The sequence below is a fragment of the Entelurus aequoreus genome, linkage group LG27 (assembly GCF_033978785.1).
Source record: "Entelurus aequoreus isolate RoL-2023_Sb linkage group LG27, RoL_Eaeq_v1.1, whole genome shotgun sequence".
Lineage (NCBI taxonomy): Eukaryota > Metazoa > Chordata > Actinopteri > Syngnathiformes > Syngnathidae > Entelurus > Entelurus aequoreus.
This window is the reverse complement of record NC_084757.1, coordinates 32348385-32373126: the sequence shown is the minus strand read 5'-3', so window position 1 is coordinate 32373126 and position 24742 is coordinate 32348385. Positions and strand designations below refer to the sequence as shown.

Sequence of the window (24742 nt, the reverse complement as noted above, 5' to 3'; positions counted from 1 at the left end):
TATATATCTATAAATATATACATACATACATACATACACATATATATACACATGTATACATATATACACATCTATACATACATATATACACATATATTGATACATCTATACATACTGTATATATTTTCTGTAAAAAATTAAATACAAAAATATATAATATATACATTTGTGAGTCAATATCGATGACTTTTCACGATTTTCAATACCTTCTTGGAATAAAAATTCAAAACTGAGCCCGTTTACTTTTAAATTGACCACCATGGAAATATTATTGTAGCAACATGATTTGCAAACGTAGCTCACTTAGTGCGCGTGTAATCCGCCCTTTTGAAAAAAACAACAATTTGCAATTAAAAACATAAAACTACAAATGAAAAAAATATATATATATAAGCACCCTCTTGTCCCTCCCCGGTCCTGTATCGTCTCTCTGGAAGTATCGATACTTGTACGTACTTTGGGCTGCTGCGCCTCCATGGCCTTCTTGCCGTCCCACGCCCAGCTCCTCTTGGTGAAGTAGTTGACGGTGGCGAACTCGATGAGGGCGGAGAAGACGAAGGCGTAGCACACGGCGATGAACCAGTCCATGGCGGTGGCGTACGCCACTTTGGGCAGCGAGTTGCGCGCGCTGATGCTGAGCGTCGTCATGGTGAGCACCGTGGTCACACCTGCGGGGGCGACACCTGTAATTAGCGTCCTGCGGATGACGCCGATGGCGATGGCGATGGCGATGGCGATGGCGAGGGCGCTCACCAAAGACGGTGCGTGCTGGCACAGACTCCCTGTTGAGCCAGAAGGACACCTGGGACAGGATGACGGTCATGAAGCACGGCATGTAGGTCTGGATCACAAAGTAGCCGATCTTCCTCTTCAGGTAGAAGTGAGCCATCATCACCGTGTACTGACCTGTAATCAATACATCAATCAATCCATCAATTCATCAACCGATCAGAGGCTGGACTAGATTATTAGATTCATATTTGTAATAATAAATCTCAGTGTTAGATTCATATTAGTAATAATAGTCAGTTTTAGATTCATATTAGTAATAATAAATATCAGTGTTAGATTCATATTAGTAATAATAGTCAGTTTTAGATTCATATTAGTAATAATAGTCAGTTTTAGATTCATATTTGTAATAATAAATCTCAGTGTTAGATTCATATTAGTAATAATAGTCAGTTTTAGATTCATATTAGTAATAATAGTCAGTTTTAGATTCATATTTGTAATAATAAATCTCAGTGTTAGATTCATATTATTAATAATAGTCAGTTTTAGATTCATATTAGTAATAATAAATATCAGTGTTAGATTCATATTAGTAATAATAGTCAGTTTTAGATTCATATTAGTAATAATAGTCAGTTTTAGATTCATATTTGTAATAATAAATATCAGTGTTAGATTCATATTAGTAATAATAGTCAGTTTTAGATTCATATTAGTAATAATAAATATCAGTGTTAGATTCATATTAGTAATAATAGTCAGTTTTAGATTCATATTAGTAATAATAGTCAGTTTTAGATTCGTATTTGTAATAATAAATCTCAGTGTTAGATTCATATTAGTAATAATAGTCAGTTTTAGATTCATATTAGTAATAATAAATATCAGTGTTAGATTCATATTAGTAATAATAGTCAGTTTTAGATTCATATTAGTAATAATAGTCAGTTTTAGATTCATATTTGTAATAATAAATATCAGTGTTAGATTCATATTAGTAATAATAGTCAGTTTTAGATTCATATTAGTAATAATAGTCAGTTTTACATTCATATTAGTAATAATAGTCAGTTTTAGATTCATATTTGTAATAATAAATATCAGTGTTAGATTCATATTTGTAATATCAGTGTTAGATCCATATTTGTAATAATAAACGTCAGTGTTAGATGTTAGTGTAATGTTTGTGTTATAACGTGATGTATTGTTGTGTTATTTGTTTTCTTTCAACTCCCAGAATCTTTCCCAGCAGCATGTAAAAAAAATGTAATCTAAAAAACAAAGTTACAGGTGGGTTAATTGATAAAAGCAACAATTACAATTATAATAATGGTTTGTTTTGTAAATGTATTGTTAAAAAATAACAAATAAATAAATATCCTTTTTAAATAAAAAATCGATTCTTGAAAATGATGAATGACTGACTGGTATACAGACACAACAAATACTGACCGGTATACACACATAATACATACTGACTGGTATACACACATAATACATACTGACTGGTATACACACATAAAACATACTGACTGGTATACACACATAATAAATACTGACTGGTATACACACATAATACATACTGACTGGTATACACACATAATACATACTGACTGGTATACACACATAATACATACTGACTGGTATACACACATAATACATACTGACTGGTATACACACAAAATACATACTAACTGGTATACACACAAAATAAATACTGACTGGTATACACACATAACACATACTGACTGGTATACACACATAATACATACTGACTGGTATACACACATAATACATACTGACTGGTACACACACATAAGACATACTGACTGGTATACACACATAATACATACTGACTGGTATACACACATAATACATACTGACTGGTATACACACATAATACATACTAACTGGTATACACACAATACATACTGACTGGTATACACACATAATACATACTGACTGGTATACACACATAATACATACTGACTGGTATACACACAAAATACATACTAACTGGTATACACACAAAATAAATACTGACTGGTATACACACATAATACATACTGACTGGTATACACACATAATACATACTGACTGGTATACACACATAATACATACTGACTGGTATACACACATAATACATACTGACTGGTATACACACATAATACATACTGACTTGTACACACATAATACATACTGACTGGTATACACACATAATACATACTGACTGGTATACACACATAATACATACTGACTGGTATACACACATAATACATACTGACTGGTATACACACATAATACATACTGACTGGTATACACACATAATACATACTGACTGGTATACACACATAATACATACTGACTGGTATACACACACAATACATACTGACTGGTAGACACACATAATACATACTGACTTGTACACACATAATACATACTGACTGGTATACACACATAATACATACTGACTGGTATACACACACAATACATACTGACTGGTATACACACATAATACATACTGACTGGTATACACACATAATACATACTGACTGGTATACACACATAATACATACTGACTGCTATACACACATAATACATACTGACTGGTATACACACACAATACATACTGACTGGTAGACACACATAATACATACTGACTTGTACACACATAATACATACTGACTGGTATACACACATAATACATACTGACTGGTATACACACATAATACATACTGACTGGTACACACACATAATACATACTGACTGGTATACACACATAATACATACTGACTGGTATACACACAAAATACATACTGACTGGTATACACACAAAATAAATACTGACTGGTATACACACATAATACATACTGACTGGTATACACACATAATACATACTGACTGGTATACACACATAATACATACTGACTGGTACACACACATAATACATACTGACTGGTATACACACATAATACATACTGACTGGTATACACACACAATACATACTGACTGGTATACACACAAAATAAATACTGACTGGTATACACACATAATACATACTGACTGGTATACACACACAATACATACTGACTGGTATACACACGTAATACATACCGACTGGTATACACACATAATACATACCGACTGGTATACACACATAATACATACTGACTGGTATACACACATAATACATACTGACTGGTATACACACATAATACATACTGACTGGTATACACACATAATACATACTGACTGGTATACACACATAATACATACTGACTGGTATACACACATAATACATACTGACTGGTATACACACATAATACATACTGACTGGTATACACACATAATACATACTAACTGGTATACACACAAAATAAATACTGACTGGTACACACACATAATACATACTGACTGGTATACACACATAATACATACTGACTGGTATACACACATAATACATACTGACTGGTATACACACATAATACATACTGACTGGTATACACACATAATACATACTGACTGGTATACACACAAAATACATACTAACTGGTATACACACAAAATAAATACTGACTGGTATACACACATAATACATACTGACTGGTATACACACATAATACATACTGACAGGTATACACATAATACATACTGACTGGTATACACACATAATACATACTGACTGGTATACACACATAATACATACTGGCTGGTATACGCACATAATACATACTGACTGGTATACACACAAAATACATACTGACTGGTATACACACATAATACATACTGACTGGTATACACACATAATACATACTGACTGGTATACACACAAAATAAATACTGACTGGTATACACACATAATACATACTGACTGGTATACACACATAAAACATACTGACTGGTATACACACATAATAAATACTGACTGGTATACACACATAATACATACTGACTGGTATACACACATAATACATACTGACTGGTATACACACATAATACATACTGACTGGTATACACACATAATACATACTGACTGGTATACACACAAAATACATACTGACTGGTATACACACATAATACATACTGACTGGTATACACACATAATACATACTGACTGGTATACACACATAATACATACTGACTGGTATACACACAAAATAAATACTGACTGGTATACACACATAATACATACTGACTGGTATACACACATAATACATACTGACTGGTATACACACATAATACATACTGACTGGTACACACACATAATACATACTGACTGGTATACACACATAATACATACTGACTGGTATACACACATAATACATACTGACTGGTATACACACATAATACATACTGACTGGTATACACACATAATACATACTGACTGGTATACACACAAAATACATACTAACTGGTATACACACAAAATACATACTGACTGGTATACACACATAATACATACTGACTGGTATACACACATAATACATATTGACTGGCATACACACATAATACATACTGACTGGTATACACACATAATACACACTGACTGGTATACACACATAATACATATTGACTGGTATACACACATAATACATACTGACTAATACACACATAATACATACTGACTGGTATACACACATAATACATACTGACTGGTATACACACATAATACATATTGACTGGTATACACACATAATACATACTGACTGGTATACACACATAATACATACTGACTGGTATACACACAATGCATACTGACTGGTAAACACACATAATACATACTGACTGGTATACACACATAATACACACTGACTGGTATACACACATAATACATATTGACTGGTATACACACATAATACATACTGACTGGTATACACACATAATACATACTGGCTGGTATACACACATAATACATATTGACTGGTATACACACATAATACATACTGACTGGTATACACACATAATACATATTGACTGGTATACACACATAATACATAATGACTGGTATACACACATAATACATATTGACTGGTATACACACATAATACATACTGACTGGTATACACACACATAATACATACTGACTGGTATACACAAGCTATGGAGATGATATCAGTAGAAAAAGCGACATTTAGTTTAGATAATAATGAGTCATATATTGGAATATGGGATCCATTATTTAAATTTGTTTCAATGAACCTAAAATATGACTTCTTTTATCTTTGTGGAAAATATTGGACACAATGTGTTGTCAAGCTCATGAGATGTGATGTAAACAAACATTTTTAAATGTTTTCATTACATTTTTATAAATGGCTGTGATGATAATGTAAGGATTTCTAATCACTGCCATGTTGGAATTCCTATTAATATTGATACTGTTGTTGATATTATTTTTTGTTTGACTACTTTTGGATTGTTTTGTGTCATGTTTGTGTGTCCTCTCAATTGCTCTGTTGATTGCGATTCTGAATGTTGCTGAGCCGGGGTTGGTTTTGGAATTGGAATTGTATTATTGAGTATTATTTTGTTGGACTGATTAATAAATAAAAAAAAAAAAATAATAAAAAATACAAATAAAAATAAAGAATTTAGAATTTGAAAAAAATAATTGTGATTTGGATGTGAATTTAAGAGCAAAAACAAAACGAAAAAAAAAATTATGAATCGATTTAGAATTTGAAAAAAATATTTGCGATTTGGATGTGAATTTAAGAGCAAAAAAAATTATGAATTGATTTAGAATTAGAAAAACAAAAAAGTGTGATTTGGATGTGAATTTAAGACAAAAAATGTAATGATGAATCGATTTAGAATTAGAAAGAAAAAAAAATTGTGATTTGATGTGAATTTAAGAGCAAAAAAAAAATATTAAAATGATGAATCTGTCATGTCTGTTCATGTTTTTGTTTTGGCCATGTGTTTGTTTTTTGGACTCTTTTTAGTTCCTGGTTGCACTTCCTTGTTTGGTTTGGTTTCCATGGTCACCCATTAGTTTTCACCTGTCTTGTCACGCACCTGTTTCACGTTTCGAGTCACGCACCTGTTTTCACTGATCACGTCACTATTTAAATCTGTCTGTTTCTGTTGTTGGTGCGGGCGTCCTCACACATTCACACTCCTGCCACTCTGATGATCCATGCTGCTCTTTTTTCATGTTTTTCTCATGCCAAGTAAGTTTTGTTTATTAAGACCACAGTTAGTGTTTTTGTTTCTTTGTTCATAGTTTTTGTGCCCACGTGCATGTCTTTTGTTTCTTAGTCAAGTTTCTATTTCCGCCTTTGTGCGCGCCATTTGTTTGCTTCCTTTTTTTAGTTTATTAGTGTTAAAAATAAATGATGTATTTAAATTCACGCCTCGCACGCGCCAATTTTCCGTTGCCTTCTGGGAGAACCAACCACGCCAGGGACCAAGTCCTGGCAGAATCAATTTAGAATTAGAAGAAATAAAAATTGTGATTTGGATGTGAATTCAAGAGAGAAAAAAAAAGATGAATTGATTGAGAATTAGAAAACATTAAAATTGCGATTTGGATGTGAATTTAAGAGAAAACAAAATAAAAAAAATGGATGAATCAATTTAGAATTAGAAAAAAATTTAATTTGTAATTTGGATGTGAATTTAAAAGCAAAAAAAAATGAAAACATTTAAATAAATGCTGAATCAATTTTGAATTTGAAAAAAATAAAAGTTGTGATTTGGATGTGAATTCAAGAGAGAGAAAAAAAGATGAATCGATTGAGAATTAGAAAAAATTAAAATTGCGATTTGGATGTGAATTTAAGAGAAAACAAAATAAAAACATGGATGAATCGATTTAGAAGTAGAAAAAAATTAAATTTGTGATTTGGATGTGAATTTAAAAGCAAAAAAAATGAAAAAATTTAAATAAATGCTGAATCGATTTTGAATTTGAAAAAAATAAAAGTTGTGATTTGGATGTGACTTTAAGAGCAAACTTTTTAAAAAAAAATAAAATAAATGATGAATCGATTTAGAATTAGAAGATATAAAAATTCTGATTTGGATGGGAATTAAAGAGAACAAAAATATTCGATTGAGAATTAGAAAAAAAAAAATTGCGATTTGGATGTGAATTTAAGAGAAAACAAAAAAAATAAAAATGGATGAATCGATTTAGAATGAGAAAAAAATAAAAATTGTGATTTAGATTTGAATTTAAAAGCAGAATAACAAAGAAAAAAAAAATCGATTTAGAATTAGAAGAAATAAAAATTGTGATTTGAATGTAAATTCAAGAGAAAAAAAAAGAAAAGATGAATCGATTGAGAATTAGAAAAATAAAAATTGCGATTTGGATGTGAATTTGACAGAGAAAAAAATAAATAAATAAAAAGATGAATCCATGAAAAGGACAAGCGGTAGAAAATGGATGGATTTATAATTAGAAGAAAAAAATAATTGCGATTTGGATGTGAATCGATTTTTTTGAGCACCCCCAATGATTTTATTTTTTATTATTTTTATGTTTTATTGTTTTTGTTTTTAATGTATGTTTTGTTTTTTAATGTATTGTATTCTGTTTTTCTATGTTTAAATGGATCTTAAGGTCTGCAATAGAGATTGATGATGATGATGATTATGTTACAATATAATGCACTCTCGGGTTAAAAATATCCTGTATTTTTTTTCGTGTTTAATCCCAGAATCCTCCCCACTGGGACGTAAAAAAAAAAAAGAAAAAAAAAGTTCCAGGTGGAGTGTTGGTCAGATCTTGTTAAACACGCCATGATTGCATTTTCTCTCCCAGGGAACAAATGAATAAAAATCCTAAAGTGGATCTGACGAGTCTGCATGATGAACGCTGCTTTCTCCTGTCCCGCTAATCCCTTGTCACAATCCTGTCTATCCTCTCTGTGCGTGTGTGAGTGTGTGTGTGTGTGTGTGTGTGTGTGTGTGTGTGTGTGTGTGTGTGTGTGTGTGTGTGTGTGTGTGTGTGTGTGTGTGTGTGTGTGTGTGTGTGTGTGTGTGTGTGCACTTGTCTCACCATCCTTGTGTGGACAAACACTTGATAAACCACCCTGTCTGTGAGGATCTTTTAACTTGTCAGGACATTTGCCTGGTCCTCACAACTACAAAAGTAAAATATTTTGTTTACTTTGTGTGTTTTGCATTCTGAAGTGAGGTTGCAACTAGGGATGTCCAATAAATGCTTTAAAATGTAATATCGGAAATTATCGGTATCGTTTTTTTAATTATCGGTATCGTTTTTTGTTGTTGTTGTTGTTTTTTTTTTGTTTTTTTTTATTAAATCAACATAAAAACACAAGATACACATACAATTATTGCACCAACCCAAAAAACCTCCCTCCCCCATTTACACTCATTCACACAAAAGGGTTGTATCTTTTTTGTTATTAATATTCTGGTTCCTACATTATATATCAATATATATCAATAAAGTCTGCAAGGGATACAGTCCGTAAGCACACATGATTGTGCGTGCTGCTGCTCCACTAATAGTACTAACCTTTAACAGTTAATTTTACTCATTTTCATTAATTACTAGTTTCTATGTAACTGTTTTTATATTGTTTTACTTTCTTTTTTATTCAAGAAAATGTTTTTAATTTATTTATCTTATTTTATTCATTTAAAAAAAAAAAGTACCTTATCTTCACCATACCTGGTTGTCCAAATTAGGCATAATAATGTGTTAATTCCATGACTGCATATATCGGTTGATATCGGTATCGGTTGATATCGGTATTGGTAATTAAAGAGTTGGACAATATCGGAATATTGGATATCGGCAAAAAGCCATTATCGGACATCCCTAATAATAATGTGTTAATTCCACGACTGCATATATCGGTTGATATCGGTATCGGTAATTAAAGAGTTGGACAATATCGGAATATCGGATATCGGCAAAAAGCCATTATCGGACATCCCTAATAATAATGTGTTAATTCCACGACTGCATATATCGGTTGATATCGGTATCGGTTGATATTGGTATCGGTAATGAAAGAGTTGGACAATATCGGAATATCGGATATCGGCAAAAAGCCATTATCGGACATCCCTAATAATAATGTGTTAATTCCACGACTGCATATATCGGTTGATATCGGTTGATATCGGTATCGGTAATTAAAGAGTTGGACAATATCGGATATCGGCAAAAAGCCATTATCGGACATCCCTAATAATAATGTGTTAATTCCACGACTGCATATATCGGTTGATATCGGTATCGGTTTATATCGGTATCGGTAATTAAAGAGTTGGACAATATCGGAATATCGGCAAAAAGCCATTATCGGACATCCCTAATAATAATGTGTTAATTCCACGACTGCATATATCGGTTGATATCGGTTGATATCGGTATCGGTAATTAAAGAGTTGGACAATATCGGAATATCGGATATCGGCAAAAAGCCATTATCGGACATCCCTAATAATAATGTGTTAATTCCACGACTGCATATATCGGTTGATATCGGCATCGGTTGATATTGGTATCGGTAATTAAAGAGTTGGACAATATCGGAATATCGGCAAAAAGCCATTATCGGACATCCCTAATAATAATGTGTTAATTCTACGACTGCATATATCAGTTGATATCGGTATCGGTTGGTATCGGTAATTAAAGAGTTGGACAATATCGGAATATTGGATATCGGCAAAAAGCCATTATCGGACATCCCTAGTTGCAACTCTCTACTCCCATCTAGGGCTAGATGTATATTTTTTCATCATTCTAGCTATAGTGGAAAGGGGGGCCCTCACAACCCACTAACCAAACGTGGGTCCACACAAAGTAGGCAAGACATGTATGTGTGTGTATGTGTGTGTATGTGTGTGTGTGTGTGTGTGGGTGTGTGTGTGTGTGTGTGTGAGAGAGAGAGAGAGAGAGAGAGAGAGAGAGAGAGAGAGACAGGCGCTGTCCCGCCCACATCGTCCTCAGAGCTAGGACACCAGCGAGACGGACCGGGGGCAGCAGGTGCGCTCCAGTGAGGGGGCGGGGTCAAGGGTCAGCCTGCAGGAAAGTTCGGGACTCCACCTTTATCTTCATCATCATCATCATCATCATCATGTCCCGCGTGAGAGCGGCGCCCGTTTGGCCCGCGCCACGGCCAGCGGCCCGCAGCCCAGCTCGGTGGCGCCGGGCCGGGGCCTCCCGCGCTCACATCTGACGTGCCGCTCAAGTCGGACGGCGAGGGGCGGCGGCGGCGGCGTGAGAGGCGGAGCCAAAGATGCGTTTCTGGTGGACTTTGACCGTCGGGTTCTGGAGCGTCTGCGGCGAGCTGCCGTTCATCGCCGACAACAACGCGGCCATGCTGGTCAACTGGTGAGTGCCGGGCTCGCGTCCAAAAAGGAGGGGCCGGTCCCCTGGCCTATGGCTCAACTGCCGAGGTCAAAGGTCAACCCCTGTCCACTCTGAGCTATTCTCGGCCGCTCAGTAGGTCAGATTAGCATCGGCTAATTAGCTTGTCCGAGTTGAAATCATCCCCGGGGAGACATCTTCACAACTTTGTTTTACGTAACACATCGCAGCAGATTGCCGCTAGCCCCGCCCCTTTCCCCCCGCCGGCCAATCCCAGAGCGGTGACATCACTGGGTAAAAGCACAACTGATGCGTGCGGATTAACTACATAGCTGGGACGCTGGATAAGTGTTTTTTTTTTTTTTTTCTGGGCCCAGCTGGCCGCATGTGGGACTTGTTCCCAAATCATTCATGCATCGTCACGACACCGTACTGTCACTTTAAGAACACAACACTGTACTGTCACTTTAAGAACACAACACTGTACTGTCACTTTAAGAACATAACTGTGTACTGTCACTTTAAGAACATAAAACTGTACTGTCACTTTAAGAACACAACACTGTACTGTCACTTTAAGAATACAACACTGTACTGTCTCTTTAAGAATACAACACTGTACTGTCACTTTAAGAACATAACTGTGTACTGTCACTTTAAGAACATTACTGTGTACTATCCCTTTAAGAACACAACACTGTACTGTCACTTTAAGAGAACAACACGGGACTGTCACTTTAAGAACACAACACTGTACTGTCACTTTAAGAACACAACACTGTACTGTCACTTTAAGAACACAAAACTGTACTGTCTCTTTAATAACACAACACTGTACTGTCACTTTAAGAACACAACACTGTACTGTCACTTTAAAAACACAACACTGTACTGTCACTTTAAGAACACAACACTGTACTGTCACTTTAAGAATACAACACTGTACTGTCACTTTAAGAACACAACACTGTACTGTCACTTTAAGAACACAACACTGTACTGTCACTTTAAGAACACAACACTGTACTGTCACTTTAAGAACACAACACAGTACTGTCACTTTAAGAACATAACTGTCTACTGTCTCTTTAAGAACATAACACTGTACTGTCACTTTAAGAACATAACTGTGTACTGTCACTTTAAGAACATAACACTGTACTGTCACTTTAAGAACACAACACAGTACTGTCACTTTAAGAACATAACACTGTACTGTCACTTTAAGAACATAACTGTGTACTGTCACTTTAAGAACATAACACTGTACTGTCACTTTAAGAACACAACAAAGTACTGTCACTTTAAGAACATAACTGTGCACTGTCACTTTAAGAACATAACACTGTACTGTCACTTTAAGAACACAACACTGTACTGTCTCTTTAAGAACATAAAACTGTACTGTCTTTTTAAGAACACAACACTGTACTGTCACTTTAATAACACAACACTGTACTATCTCTTTAAGAACATAAAACTGTACTGTCTTTTTAAGAACACAACACTGTACTGTCACTTTAATAACACAACACTGTACTGTCACTTTAAGAACACAACACTGTACTGTCACTTTAAGAACACAACACTGTACTGTCACTTTAATAACACAACACTGTACTGTCTCTTTAAGAACACAACACTGTACTGTGTCTTTAAGAACACAACACTGTACTGTCACTTTAAGAACACAACTGTGTACTGTCACTTTAAGAACATAACACTGTACTGTCACTTTAAGAACACAACACAGTACTGTCACTTTAAGAACATAACTGTGTACTGTCACTTTAAGAACATAACACTGTACTGTCACTTTAAGAACACAACACTGTACTGTCACTTTAAGAACACAACACTGTACTGTCACTTTAAGAACACAACACTGTACTGTCACTTTAAGAACATAACTGTGTACTGTCACTTTAAGAACATAACACTGTACTGTCACTTTAAGAACACAACACAGTACTGTCACTTTAAGAACATAACTGTGTACTGTCTCTTTAAGAACATAACACTGTACTGTCACTTTAAGAACATAACTGTGTACTGTCACTTTAAGAACATAACTGTGTACTGTCACTTTAAGAACATAACACTGTACTGTCACTTTAAGAACACAACACAGTACTGTCACTTTAAGAACATAACACTGTACTGTCACTTTAAGAACATAACTGTGTACTGTCACTTTAAGAACATAACACTGTACTGTCACTTTAAGAACACAACACTGTACTGTCTCTTTAAGAACATAAAACTGTACTGTCTTTTAAGAACACAACACTGTACTGTCACTTTAATAACACAACACTGTACTGTCACTTTAAGAACACAACACTGTACTGTCTCTTTAAGAACACAACACTGTACTGTCTCTTTAAGAACATAAAACTGTACTGTCTTTTTAAGAACACAACACTGTACTGTCACTTTAATAACACAACACTGTACTGTCACTTTAATAACACAACACTGTACTGTCACTTTAATAACACAACACTGTACTGTCACTTTAAGAACACAACACTGTACTGTCACTTTAAGAACACAACACTGTACTGTCTCTTTAAGAACATAAAACTGTGCTGTCTTTTTAAGAACACAACACTGTACTGTCACTTTAATAACACAACACTGTACTGTCTCTTTAAGAACATAAAACTGTACTGTCTTTTTAAGAACACAACACTGTACTGTCACTTTAATAACACAACACTGTACTGTCACTTTAAGAACACAACACTGTACTGTCACTTTAAGAACACAACACTGTACTGTGTCTTTAAGAACACAACACTGTACTGTCTCTTTAAGAACACAACACTGTACTGTCACTTTAAGAACACAACTGTGTACTGTCACTTTAAGAACATAACACTGTACTGTCACTTTAAGAACACAACACAGTACTGTCACTTTAAGAACATAACTGTGTACTGTCACTTTAAGAACATAACACTGTACTGTCACTTTAAGAACACAACACTGTACTGTCACTTTAAGAACATAACTGTGTACTGTCACTTTAAGAACATAACTGTGTACTGTCCCTTTAAGAACACAACACTGTACTGTCACTTTAAGAGAACAACACGGGACTGTCACTTTAAGAACATAACACTGTACTGTCACTTTAAGAACATAACACTGTACTGTCTCTTTAAGAACACAACACTGTACTGTCTCTTTAAGAACACAACACTGTACTGTCACTTTAAGAACATAAAACTGTACTGTCTCTTTAAGAACACAACACTGTACTGTCACTTTAAGAACACAACACTGTACTGTCTCTTTAAGAACACAACACTGTACTGTCACTTTAAGAACACAACACTGTACTGTCTCTTTAAGAACACAACACTGTACTGTCACTTTAAGAACATAAAACTGTACTGTCTCTTTAAGAACACCACTGTACTGTCTCTTTAAGAACACAACACTGTACTGTCACTTTAAGAACATAACACTGTACTGTCACTTTAAGAACACAACACTGTACTGTCTTTTTAAGAACACAACACTGTACTGTCTCTTTAAGAACACAACACTGTACTGTCACTTTAAGAACACAACACTGTACTGTCACTTTAAGAACACAACACTGTACTGTCTCTTTAAGAACACAACACTGTACTGTCTCTTTAAGAACACAACACTGTACTGTCTCTTTAAGAACACAACACTGTACTGTCACTTTAAGAACACAACACTGTACTGTCACTTTAAGAACACAACTCTGTACTGTCACTTTAAGAGAACAACACGGGACTGTCGCTTTAAAGAACACAACACGGTACAATCGCTTTAAGAGCACAACCTGTTACTGTCGCTTTAGGAGAACGACACGCATACCGCCGTGAGAGCACAACACTGTACTGTCTCTTTAAGAACACAAAACTGTACTGTCACTTTAAGAACACAACACTGTACTGTCACTTTAAGAACACAACACTGTACTGTCACTTTAAGAACACAACACTGTACTGTCACTTTAAGAACATAAAACTGTACTGTCTCTTTAAGAAGACAACACTGTACTGTCACTTTAAGAACACAACACTGTACTGTCACTTTAAGAACACAACCCTGTACTGTCACTTTAAGAACACAACACTGTACTGTCTCTTTAAAAACACAACACTGTACTGTCTCAGAACATAACTGTGTACTGTCACTTTAAGAGCACAACACTGTACTGTCTCTTTAAGAACACAACACTGTACTGTCGCTTTAAGAACACAACACTGTACTGTCTCTTTAAGAACACAACACTGTACTGTCACTTTAAGAACACAACACTGTACTGTCACTTTAAGAACACAACTCTGTACTGTCGCTTTAAGAACACAACACTGTACTGTCTCTTTAAGAACACAACACTGTACTGTCACTTTAAGAACACAACACTGTACTGTCACTTTAAGAACACAACTCTGTACTGTCACTTTAAGAGAATGACACGCATACCGCCGTTAGAGCACAACACTGTACTGTCACTTTAAGAACACAACACTGTACTGTCACTTTAAGAACATAAAACTGTACTGTCTCTTTAAGAAGACAGCACTGTACTGTCACTTTAAGAACACAACACTGTACTGTCACTTTAAGAACACAACACTGTACTGTCACTTTAAGAACACAACACTGTACTGTCCCTTTAAGAACACAACCCTGTACTGTCACTTTAAGAACACAACACTGTACTGTCTCTTTAAAAACACAACACTGTACTGTCTCAGAACATAACTGTGTACTGTCACTTTAAGAGCACAACACTGTACTGTCTCTTTAAGAACACAACACTGTACTGTCGCTTTAAGAACACAGCACTGTACTGTCTCTTTAAGAACACAACACTGTACTGTCACTTTAAGAACACAACACTGTACTGTCACTTTAAGAACACAACTCTGTACTGTCGCTTTAAGAACACAACACTGTACTGTCTCTTTAAGAACACAACACTGTACTGTCACTTTAAGAACACAACACTGTACTGTCACTTTAAGAACACAACTCTGTACTGTCACTTTAAGAGAATGACACGCATACCGCCGTTAGAGCACAACACTGTACTGTCACTTTAAGAACACAAATCTGTACTGTCACTTTAAGAGAACGACACGGGACTGTCACTTTAAGAGAACAACACTGTACTGTCTCTTTAAGAGCACAACAATGTACTGTCACTTTAAGAACACAACCTGTTACTGTCACTTTAAGAGAACGACACGTATACCGCCGTGAGAGCACAACACTGTAATGTCCCTTTAAAAACACAACACTGTACTATCCCTTTAAGAACACAACACTGTACTGTCTCTTTAAGAACACAAAACTGTACTGTCTCTTTAAGAACACAACACTGTACTGTCTCTTTAAGAACACAACACTGTACTGTCACTTTAAGAACACAACACTGTACTGTCTCTTTAAGAACACAACACTGTACTGTCTCTTTAAGAACACAACACTGTACTGTCTCTTTAAGAACACAACACTGTACTGTCACTTTAAGAACACAACACTGTACTGTCTCTTTAAGAACACAACACTGTACTGTCTCTTTAAGAACACAACACTGTACTGTCTCTTTAAGAACACAACACTGTACTGTCTCTTTAAGAACACAACACTGTACTGTCGCTTTAAGAACACAACACTGTACTGTCTCTTTAAGAACACAACACTGTACTGTCTCTTTAAGAACACAACACTGTACTGTCTCTTTAAGAACACAACACTGTACTGTCGCTTTAAGAACACAACACTGTACTGTCTCTTTAAGAACACAACACTGTACTGTCACTTTAAGAACACAACACTGTACTGTCACTTTAAGAACACAACACTGTACTGTCTCTTTAAGAACACAACACTGTACTGTCTCTTTAAGAACACAACACTGTACTGTCTCTTTAAGAACACAACACTGTACTGTCACTTTAAGAATACGGCCTCACCTCGGCTGGTGCTGATGTCCTCAGTACCCGCTGTCTGGTCGATCAGGTGGTACTGGTTGAGTCTGGAACCTTCCTCCGCCACCACCACAGACATGGCCGCACCTTTGGTCCAGGTGTAGACCACCTCTGACACCGGGTACGCGTCTGAGGGAGCAAAGCAAGTTTTGACCTCGGTTCTTTCTGATCCTCCCTCATCACTTTGGACATCTCATTAGGTACACCTGCTGGATGCCTTCTTAGCTACACCTGCGGGACATTTCATTAGGTACACCTGCTGGATGCCTTCTTAGCTACACCTGCGGGACATTTCATTAGGTACACCTGCTGGATGCCTTGTTAGGTACACCTGCGGGACATTTCATTAGGTACACCTGCTGCATGCCTTGTTAGGTACACCTGCGGGACATCTCATTAGGTACACCTGCTGCATGCCTTGTTAGGTACACCTGCGGGACATTTCATTAGGTACACCTGCTGCATGCCTTGTTAGGTACACCTGCGGGACATTTCATTAGGTACACCTGCTGCATGCCTTGTTAGGTACACCTGTGGGACATCTCATTAGGTACACCTGCCGGATGCCTTCTTAGCTACACCTGCGGGACATTTCATTAGGTACACCTGCCGGATGCCTTCTTAGCTACACCTGCGGGACATTTCATTAGGTACACCTGCTGCATGCCTTGTTAGGTACACCTGCGGGACATTTCATTAGGTACACCTGCTGCATGCCTTGTTAGGTACACCTGCGGGACATTTCATTAGGTACACCTGCTGCATGCCTTGTTAGGTACACCTATGGGACATTTCATTAGGTACACCTGCTGGATGCCTTCTTAGCTACACCTGCGGGACATTTCATTAGGTACACCTGCTGGATGCCTTCTTAGCTACACCTGCGGGACATTTCATTAGGTACACCTGCTGGATGCCTTGTTAGGTACACCTGCGGGACATTTCATTAGGTACACCTGCTGCATGCCTTGTTAGGTACATCTGCGGGACATTTCATTAGGTACACCTGCTGGATGCCTTGTTAGGTACACCTGCGGGACATTTCATTAGGTACACCTGCTGCATGCCTTGTCAGGTACACCTGCGGGACATTTCATTAGGTACACCTGCTGCATGCCTTGTCAGGTACACCTGCGGGACATTTCATTAGGTACACCTGCTGCATGCCTTGTTAGGTACATCTGCGGGACATTTCATTAGGTACACCTGCTGGATGCCTTGTTAGGTACACCTGCGGGACATTTCATTAGGTACACCTGCTGCATGCCTTGTCAGGTACACCTGCGGGACATTTCATTAGGTACACCTGCTGGATGCCTTCTTAGGTACACCTGCGGGACAATTCATTAGGTACACCTGCTGGATGCCTTCTTAGGTACATCTGCGGGACATTTCATTAGGTACACCTGCCGGATGCCTTCTTAGGTACACCTATGGGACATTTCATTAGGTACACCTGCTGGATGCCTTCTTAGCTACACCTGCGGGACATTTCATTAGGTACACCTGCTGCATGCCTTGTTAGGTACACCTGCGGGACATTTCCTTAGGTACACCTGCTGGATGCCTTGTTAGGTACACCTGCGGGACATTTCATTAGGTACACCTGCTGGACATCTCATTAGGTACACCTGCTGGACATCTCATTAGGTACACCTGCTGGATGCCTTGTTAGGTACACCTGCGGGACATCTCATTAGGTACACCTGCTGGATGCCTTGTTAGGTACACCTGCGGGACATTTCATTAGGTACACCTGTTGGGCACCTAATTAGGTACACTTGATGGATGCTTTTTTAGGTACACCTGCGGGACATTTCATTAGGTATTATCAGTAACAGTATTAGTAGCAGTATCAGTAACAGTATTAGTAGCAGTATTAGTAGTATCAGTAATAGTATAAGTAGCAGTATCAGTATTATCAGTAATACAAGTATTAGTAGCAATATTATCAGTAACAGTATTAGTAACAGTATTAGTATTAGTATTATATTAGTAGCAGTAGCAGTTTTAGTAACAGTAGCAGTATTATCAGTAATAATATTAGTAACAGTAGCAGTATTATCAGTAATAGTATTAGTAACAGTATCAGAATTATCAGTAATAGTATTAGTAATATCAGTAACAGTATTAGTAGCAGTAACAGTATTATCAGTAATAGTATTACTAACAGAATCAGTATTATCAGTAATAGTATTACTAACAGAATCAGTATTATCAGTAATAGTATTAGTAACAGTATCAGTATTGGCAGTAATAACAGTATTAGTATCAGTATGTACAGTAACAGTATGAGTATCAGTATCAGTATTATCAGTAATAGTATTCGTAACAGTATCAGTATTATCAGTAATAGTATTAGTAACAGTATCAGTATTGGCAGTAATAACAGTATTAGTATCAGTATGTACAGTAACAGTATGAGTATCAGTATCAGTATTATCAGTAATAGTATTCGTAACAGTATCAGTATTATCAGTAATAGTATTAGTAGCAGTATAAGTATTATCAGTAATAGTATTCGTAACAGTATCAGTATTGGCAGTAATAACCAGTGTTGGGTTAATTACTGAAAACCAGTAACTAGTTACAGTTACTAGTTACTTTATTTCAAAAGTAACTCAGTTACTAACTCAGTTACTTACACCAAAAAGTAATGCGTTACTGTGAAAAGTAACTATTTAGTTACTTCTTTTTTTAAAGCTCCCATTAATGCCCTTTTAGCCTTCATTTCAGTACTGTTATTGCACTGGAGAATAATACAACCTGTTGATCAACTTGACATGCATTTGCATCACTGAACTCTGCTAAGCAATGTGGTCTACATACAACACACAAACAATGTGCTCTACATACAACACACAAACAATGTGCTCTACATACAACACACAAACAATGTGCTCTACATACAACACACAAACAATGTGCTCTACATACAACACACAAACAATGTGCTCTACATACAACACACAAACAATGTGCTCTACATACAACACACAAACAATGTGCTCTACATACAACACACAAACAATGTGGTCTACATACAACACACAAACAATGTGGTCTACATACAACACACAAACAATGTGCTCTACATACAACACACAAACAATGTGCTCTACATACAACACACAAACAATGTGCTCTACATACAACACACAAACAATGTGCTCTACATACAACACACAAACAATGTGCTCTACATACAACACACAAACAATGTGGTCTACATACAACACACAAACAATGTGGTCTACATACAACACACAAACAATGTGCTCTACATACAACACACAAACAATGTGGTCTACATACAACACACAAGCAATGTGCTCTACATACAACACACAAAGACAAAGATATGTTACAAAGGGACAACTTATTTCTGGCCAGAACAAATTGACAAAACTATTTTAAATAGCTGCAACATAACATACATAAGTAACAAACAGCATAATAACAACATAGCTGTAAACCAAATACGTACTTTAACTTTATTTTTACATACCAAAGCCTAACCAGGTGTTTTTTCTCTCAAGGAATTCAGAAATAAAATCATGTCTGAAGCCCAGAACACTCTACACATTCCCCCAGTTTTAGTTTAGAGATAAGGGAATATTGGCCTGGCCCACTAGCATCCCTCTTTATGTTTGTGAACTTTATAGTCTATACATTTAGAGTGATGTGATAATCAAACACTCTAGAACAGTGTTTTTCAACCACTGTGCCGCGTGAGATACAGTCTGGTGTGCCGTGGGAGATGATCTCATTTCACCTATTTGGGTTAAAAATATTTTTTGCAAAGCAGTAATTATAATCTGCAAATGATGTGTTGTTGTTGAGTGTCGGTGCTGTCTAGAGCTCGGCAGAGTAACCGTGTAATACTCTTCCATATCAGTAGGTGGCAGTCGGTAGCTAATTGTTTTGTAGATGTCGGAAACAGCGGGAAGCAGTGTGCAGGTAAAAAGGTGTCTAATGCTTAAACCAAAAATAAACAAAAGGTGAGTGCCCCTAAGAAAAGGCATTGAAGCTTAGGGAAGGAAGTGCATAACGAAACTAAAACTGAACTGGCTACAAAGTAAACAAAAACAGAATGCTGGACGACAGCAAAGACTTACTGTGGAGCAAACACGGCGTCCACAAAGTACATCTGATCATGACATGACAATCAACAATGTCCCCACAGAGAAGGATAAAAACAACAGAAATATTCTTGACTGCTAAAACAAAGTAGATGCGGGAAATATCGCTCAAAGGAAGACATGAAACTGCTACAGGAAAATACCAAAAAAAGAGAAAAAGCCACCAAAATAGGAGTGCAAGACAAGAACTAAAACACTACACACAGGAAAACAGCAATAAACTCCAAATAAGTCAGGGTGTGATGTGACAGGTGGTGACAGTACACCTACTTTGAGACAAGAGCTATAGTGATGCATGCTTGGTTATGCTTTAAAGTCACATCCAACAATTGCGACGACGACTTTTTACTGTCAACTGAGTTTCGTTTTTTAATGATTTCTGCTGGTGGTGTGCCTCCGCATTTTTTAAACGCAAAAAATGTGCCTTGGCTCAAAAAAGGTTGAAAAACACTGAACTAGAAGTCTAGAAATAAAGAGTATATAAGAGAATTGACAGAGTGTGTGTACTATAATTCATAACAACATTGATTTTGATTCAATATTATGTTTTGAGCAATGACAGTTTGAAAGAAAAAAAAAACAGCTTTGTTTTATTAGTCAACATTGCAACTTTTTCTAAATTACATTTCACCTTTAAGCTTTTTTATTTCACTTTTGTCATGTTTTTGTTTATTTTAAAAGTATTTTTAGAATGTGCCGTGGGCCTTTAAAACATTAGCTGTGGGCCGCAAATGGCCGCTGGGGCACACTTTTGACACCCCTGCTATAGATCATAAAAAATTAAATCTGATAAATCTATGGATAAAAAGCTGAGCCTGGCGACGCATGTGTGTTAACAACTCTCTCGCTCTCTCGGTCTCCGCCACTCCCTCACCAATGCTGCTGCGCGCACCCCTCCCCTCCCTCCCTCCCTTCCCACACCCACACACACACAGCGCGCCTCCTCCGTGTGACACAAGAGATTCAGAAGAACGACACCGCAGCGCTGCCACAAAACACACTCGGATCTTCTGATTCTAGCCGATACTACATAACAAGTAACGTAAAATAACGCAGTAACGCATCATGTAGTAACGGCAACTGAGTTACTGAATATGAAAAAATAACGCGTTAGATTACTAGTTACCGCCGAAACTAACGGCGTTACACTAACGCGTAACGCGTTAGTCCCAACACTGTTTATTTATTGCTCTTTTATCCTGCACTACAATGAGCTAACGCAACAAAATGTTGTTCTTATCTGTACTGTAAAGTTCAAATTTGAATGACAATAAAAGGAAGTCTATGTCTAAGTCTAAGTCGAAGTACCTAGTTAAATGTTCTTGAGGTGTTTGGCTGCCAAATTGGCTAAAACGTTAGCATGCTAACTGTAAAAAAAAAAGCTAGCATGCTAACATTGATATGCTAACAGTTAGCATGTGTCACGTACCAAGTTATACGACTCTTAAGTGTATGCCAGTGAATTTAGCTAAAAAAGTGTCAAATTAGCAGAAAAAGTTAGAATGCTAATGTTAGCATCCTAACAGTTAGCATGTGTCACCTACCAAGCTATACGACTCTTAAATGTATGCCAGGGAAATTAGCTAAAAAAGTGTCAAATTAGCAGAAAAAGTTAGAATGCTAACGTTAGCATCCTAACGGTTAGCATGTGTCACGTACCAAGCTATACGACTCTTAAATGTATGCCAGGGAAATTAGCTAAAAAAGTGTCAAATTAGCAGAAAAAGTTAGAATGCTAACGTTAGCATCCTAACAGTTAGCATGTGTCACGTACCAAGCTATACGACTCTTAAATGTATGCCAGGGAAATTAGCTAAAAAAGTGTCAAATTAGCAGAAAAAGTTAGAATGCTAACGTTAGCATCCTAACGGTTAGCATGTGTCACGTACCAAGCTATACGACTCTTAAATGTATGCCAGGGAAATTAGCTAAAAAAGTGTCAAATTAGCAGAAAAAGTTAGAATGCTAACGTTAGCATCCTAACAGTTAGCATGTGTCACGTACCAAGCTATACGACTCTTAAATGTATGCCAGGGAAATTAGCTAAAAAAGTGTCAAATTAGCAGAAAAAGTTAGAATGCTAACGTTAGCATCCTAACAGTTAGCATGTGTCACGTACCAAGCTATACGACTCTTAAATGTATGCCAGGGACATTAGCTAAAAAAAGTGTCAAATTAGCAGAAAAAGTTAGAATGCTAACGGTAGCATCCAAACAGTTAGCATGTGTCACGTACCAAGCTATACGACTCTTAAATGTATGCCAGGGAAATTAGCTAAAAAAAGTGTAAAATTAGCAGAAAAAGTTAGAATGCTAACGTTAGCATCCTAACAGTTAGCATGTGTCCCGTACCAAGCTATACGACTCTTAAATGTATGCCAGGGAAATTAGCTAAAAAAGTGTCAAATTAGCAGAAAAAGTTAGAATGCTAACGTTAACATCCTAACAGTTAGCATGTGTCACGTACCAAGTTATACGACTCTTAAATGTATGCCAGGGAAATTAGCTAAAAAAGTGTCAAATTAGCAGAAAAAGTTAGAATGCTAACATTAGCATCCTAACAGTTAGCATGTGTCACGTACCAAGCTATACGACTCTTAAATGTATGCCAGGGAAATTAGCTAAAAAAGTGTCAAATTAGCAGAAAAAGTTAGAATGCTAACGTTAGCATCCTAACAGTTAGCATGTGTCCCGTACCAAGCTATACGACTCTTAAATGTATGCCAGGGAAATTAGCTAAAAAAGTGTCAAATTAGCAGAAAAAGTTAGAATGCTAACGTTAACATCCTAACAGTTAGCATGTGTCACGTACCAAGTTATACGACTCTTAAATGTATGCCAGGGAAATTAGCTAAAAAAGTGTCAAATTAGCAGAAAAAGTTAGAATGCTAACATTAGCATCCTAACAGTTAGCATGTGTCACGTACCAAGCTATACGACTCTTAAATGTATGCCAGGGAAAGTAGCTAAAAAAGTGTCAAATTAGCAGAATAAGTTAGAATGCTAACGTTAGCATCCTAACAGTTAGCATGTGTCACGTACCAAGCTATACGACTCTTAAATGTATGCCAGGGAAATTAGCTAAAAAAGTGTCAAATTAGCAGAAAAAGTTAGAATGCTAACGTTAACATCCTAACAGTTAGCATGTGTCACGTACCAAGTTATACGACTCTTAAACGTATGCCAGGGAAATTAGCTAAAAAAGTGTCAAATTAGCAGAAAAAGTTAGAATGCTAACATTAGCATCCTAACAGTTAGCATGTGTCACGTACCAAGCTATACGACTCTTAAATGTATGCCAGGGAAATTAGCTAAAAAAGTGTCAAATTAGCAGAATAAGTTAAAATGCTAACGTTAGCATCCTAACAGTTAGCATGTGTCACGTACCAAGCTATACGACTCTTAAATGTATGCCAGGGAAATTAGCTAAAAAAGTGTCAAATTAGCAGAAAAAGTTAGAATACTAACGTTAGCGTCCTAACAGTTAGCATGTGTCACGTACCAAGCTATACGACTCTTAAATGTATGCCAGGGAAATTAGCTAAAAAAGTGTCCAATTAGCAGAAAAAGTTAGAA

General features: G+C 36.5%; 2 protein-coding genes across 4 annotated transcripts in view; one reads left to right on the top strand and one right to left on the bottom strand.

Moving 5' to 3' along the window:
- The window catches only part of gabra5 (gamma-aminobutyric acid type A receptor subunit alpha5), a 74966-nt gene that overhangs the window by 4704 nt on the left and 45520 nt on the right, over window positions 1-24742 (bottom strand). For both annotated transcript variants that reach the window (XR_009824760.1, XM_062038789.1), the window contains exons 7-9: window positions 17011-17154; window positions 754-906; window positions 457-668 (exon numbers count right to left, since the gene is read on the bottom strand). Coding sequence is in view for 1 of the 2 variants with exons in the window: in XM_062038789.1 (XP_061894773.1) it covers window positions 457-668; window positions 754-906; window positions 17011-17154 (509 nt within the window). In the remaining variant the exon portion in view is untranslated. The remainder of the gene's footprint in view (window positions 1-456; window positions 669-753; window positions 907-17010; window positions 17155-24742) is intronic.
- Window positions 10633-24742, top strand: part of gabrb3 (gamma-aminobutyric acid type A receptor subunit beta3) — a 113647-nt gene continuing 99537 nt past the window's right edge. For both annotated transcript variants that reach the window (XM_062038788.1, XM_062038786.1), the window contains exon 1: window positions 10633-11059. In XM_062038788.1, the coding sequence (XP_061894772.1) occupies window positions 10965-11059 (95 nt within the window). In that variant the 5' untranslated portion in view covers window positions 10633-10964. The remainder of the gene's footprint in view (window positions 11060-24742) is intronic.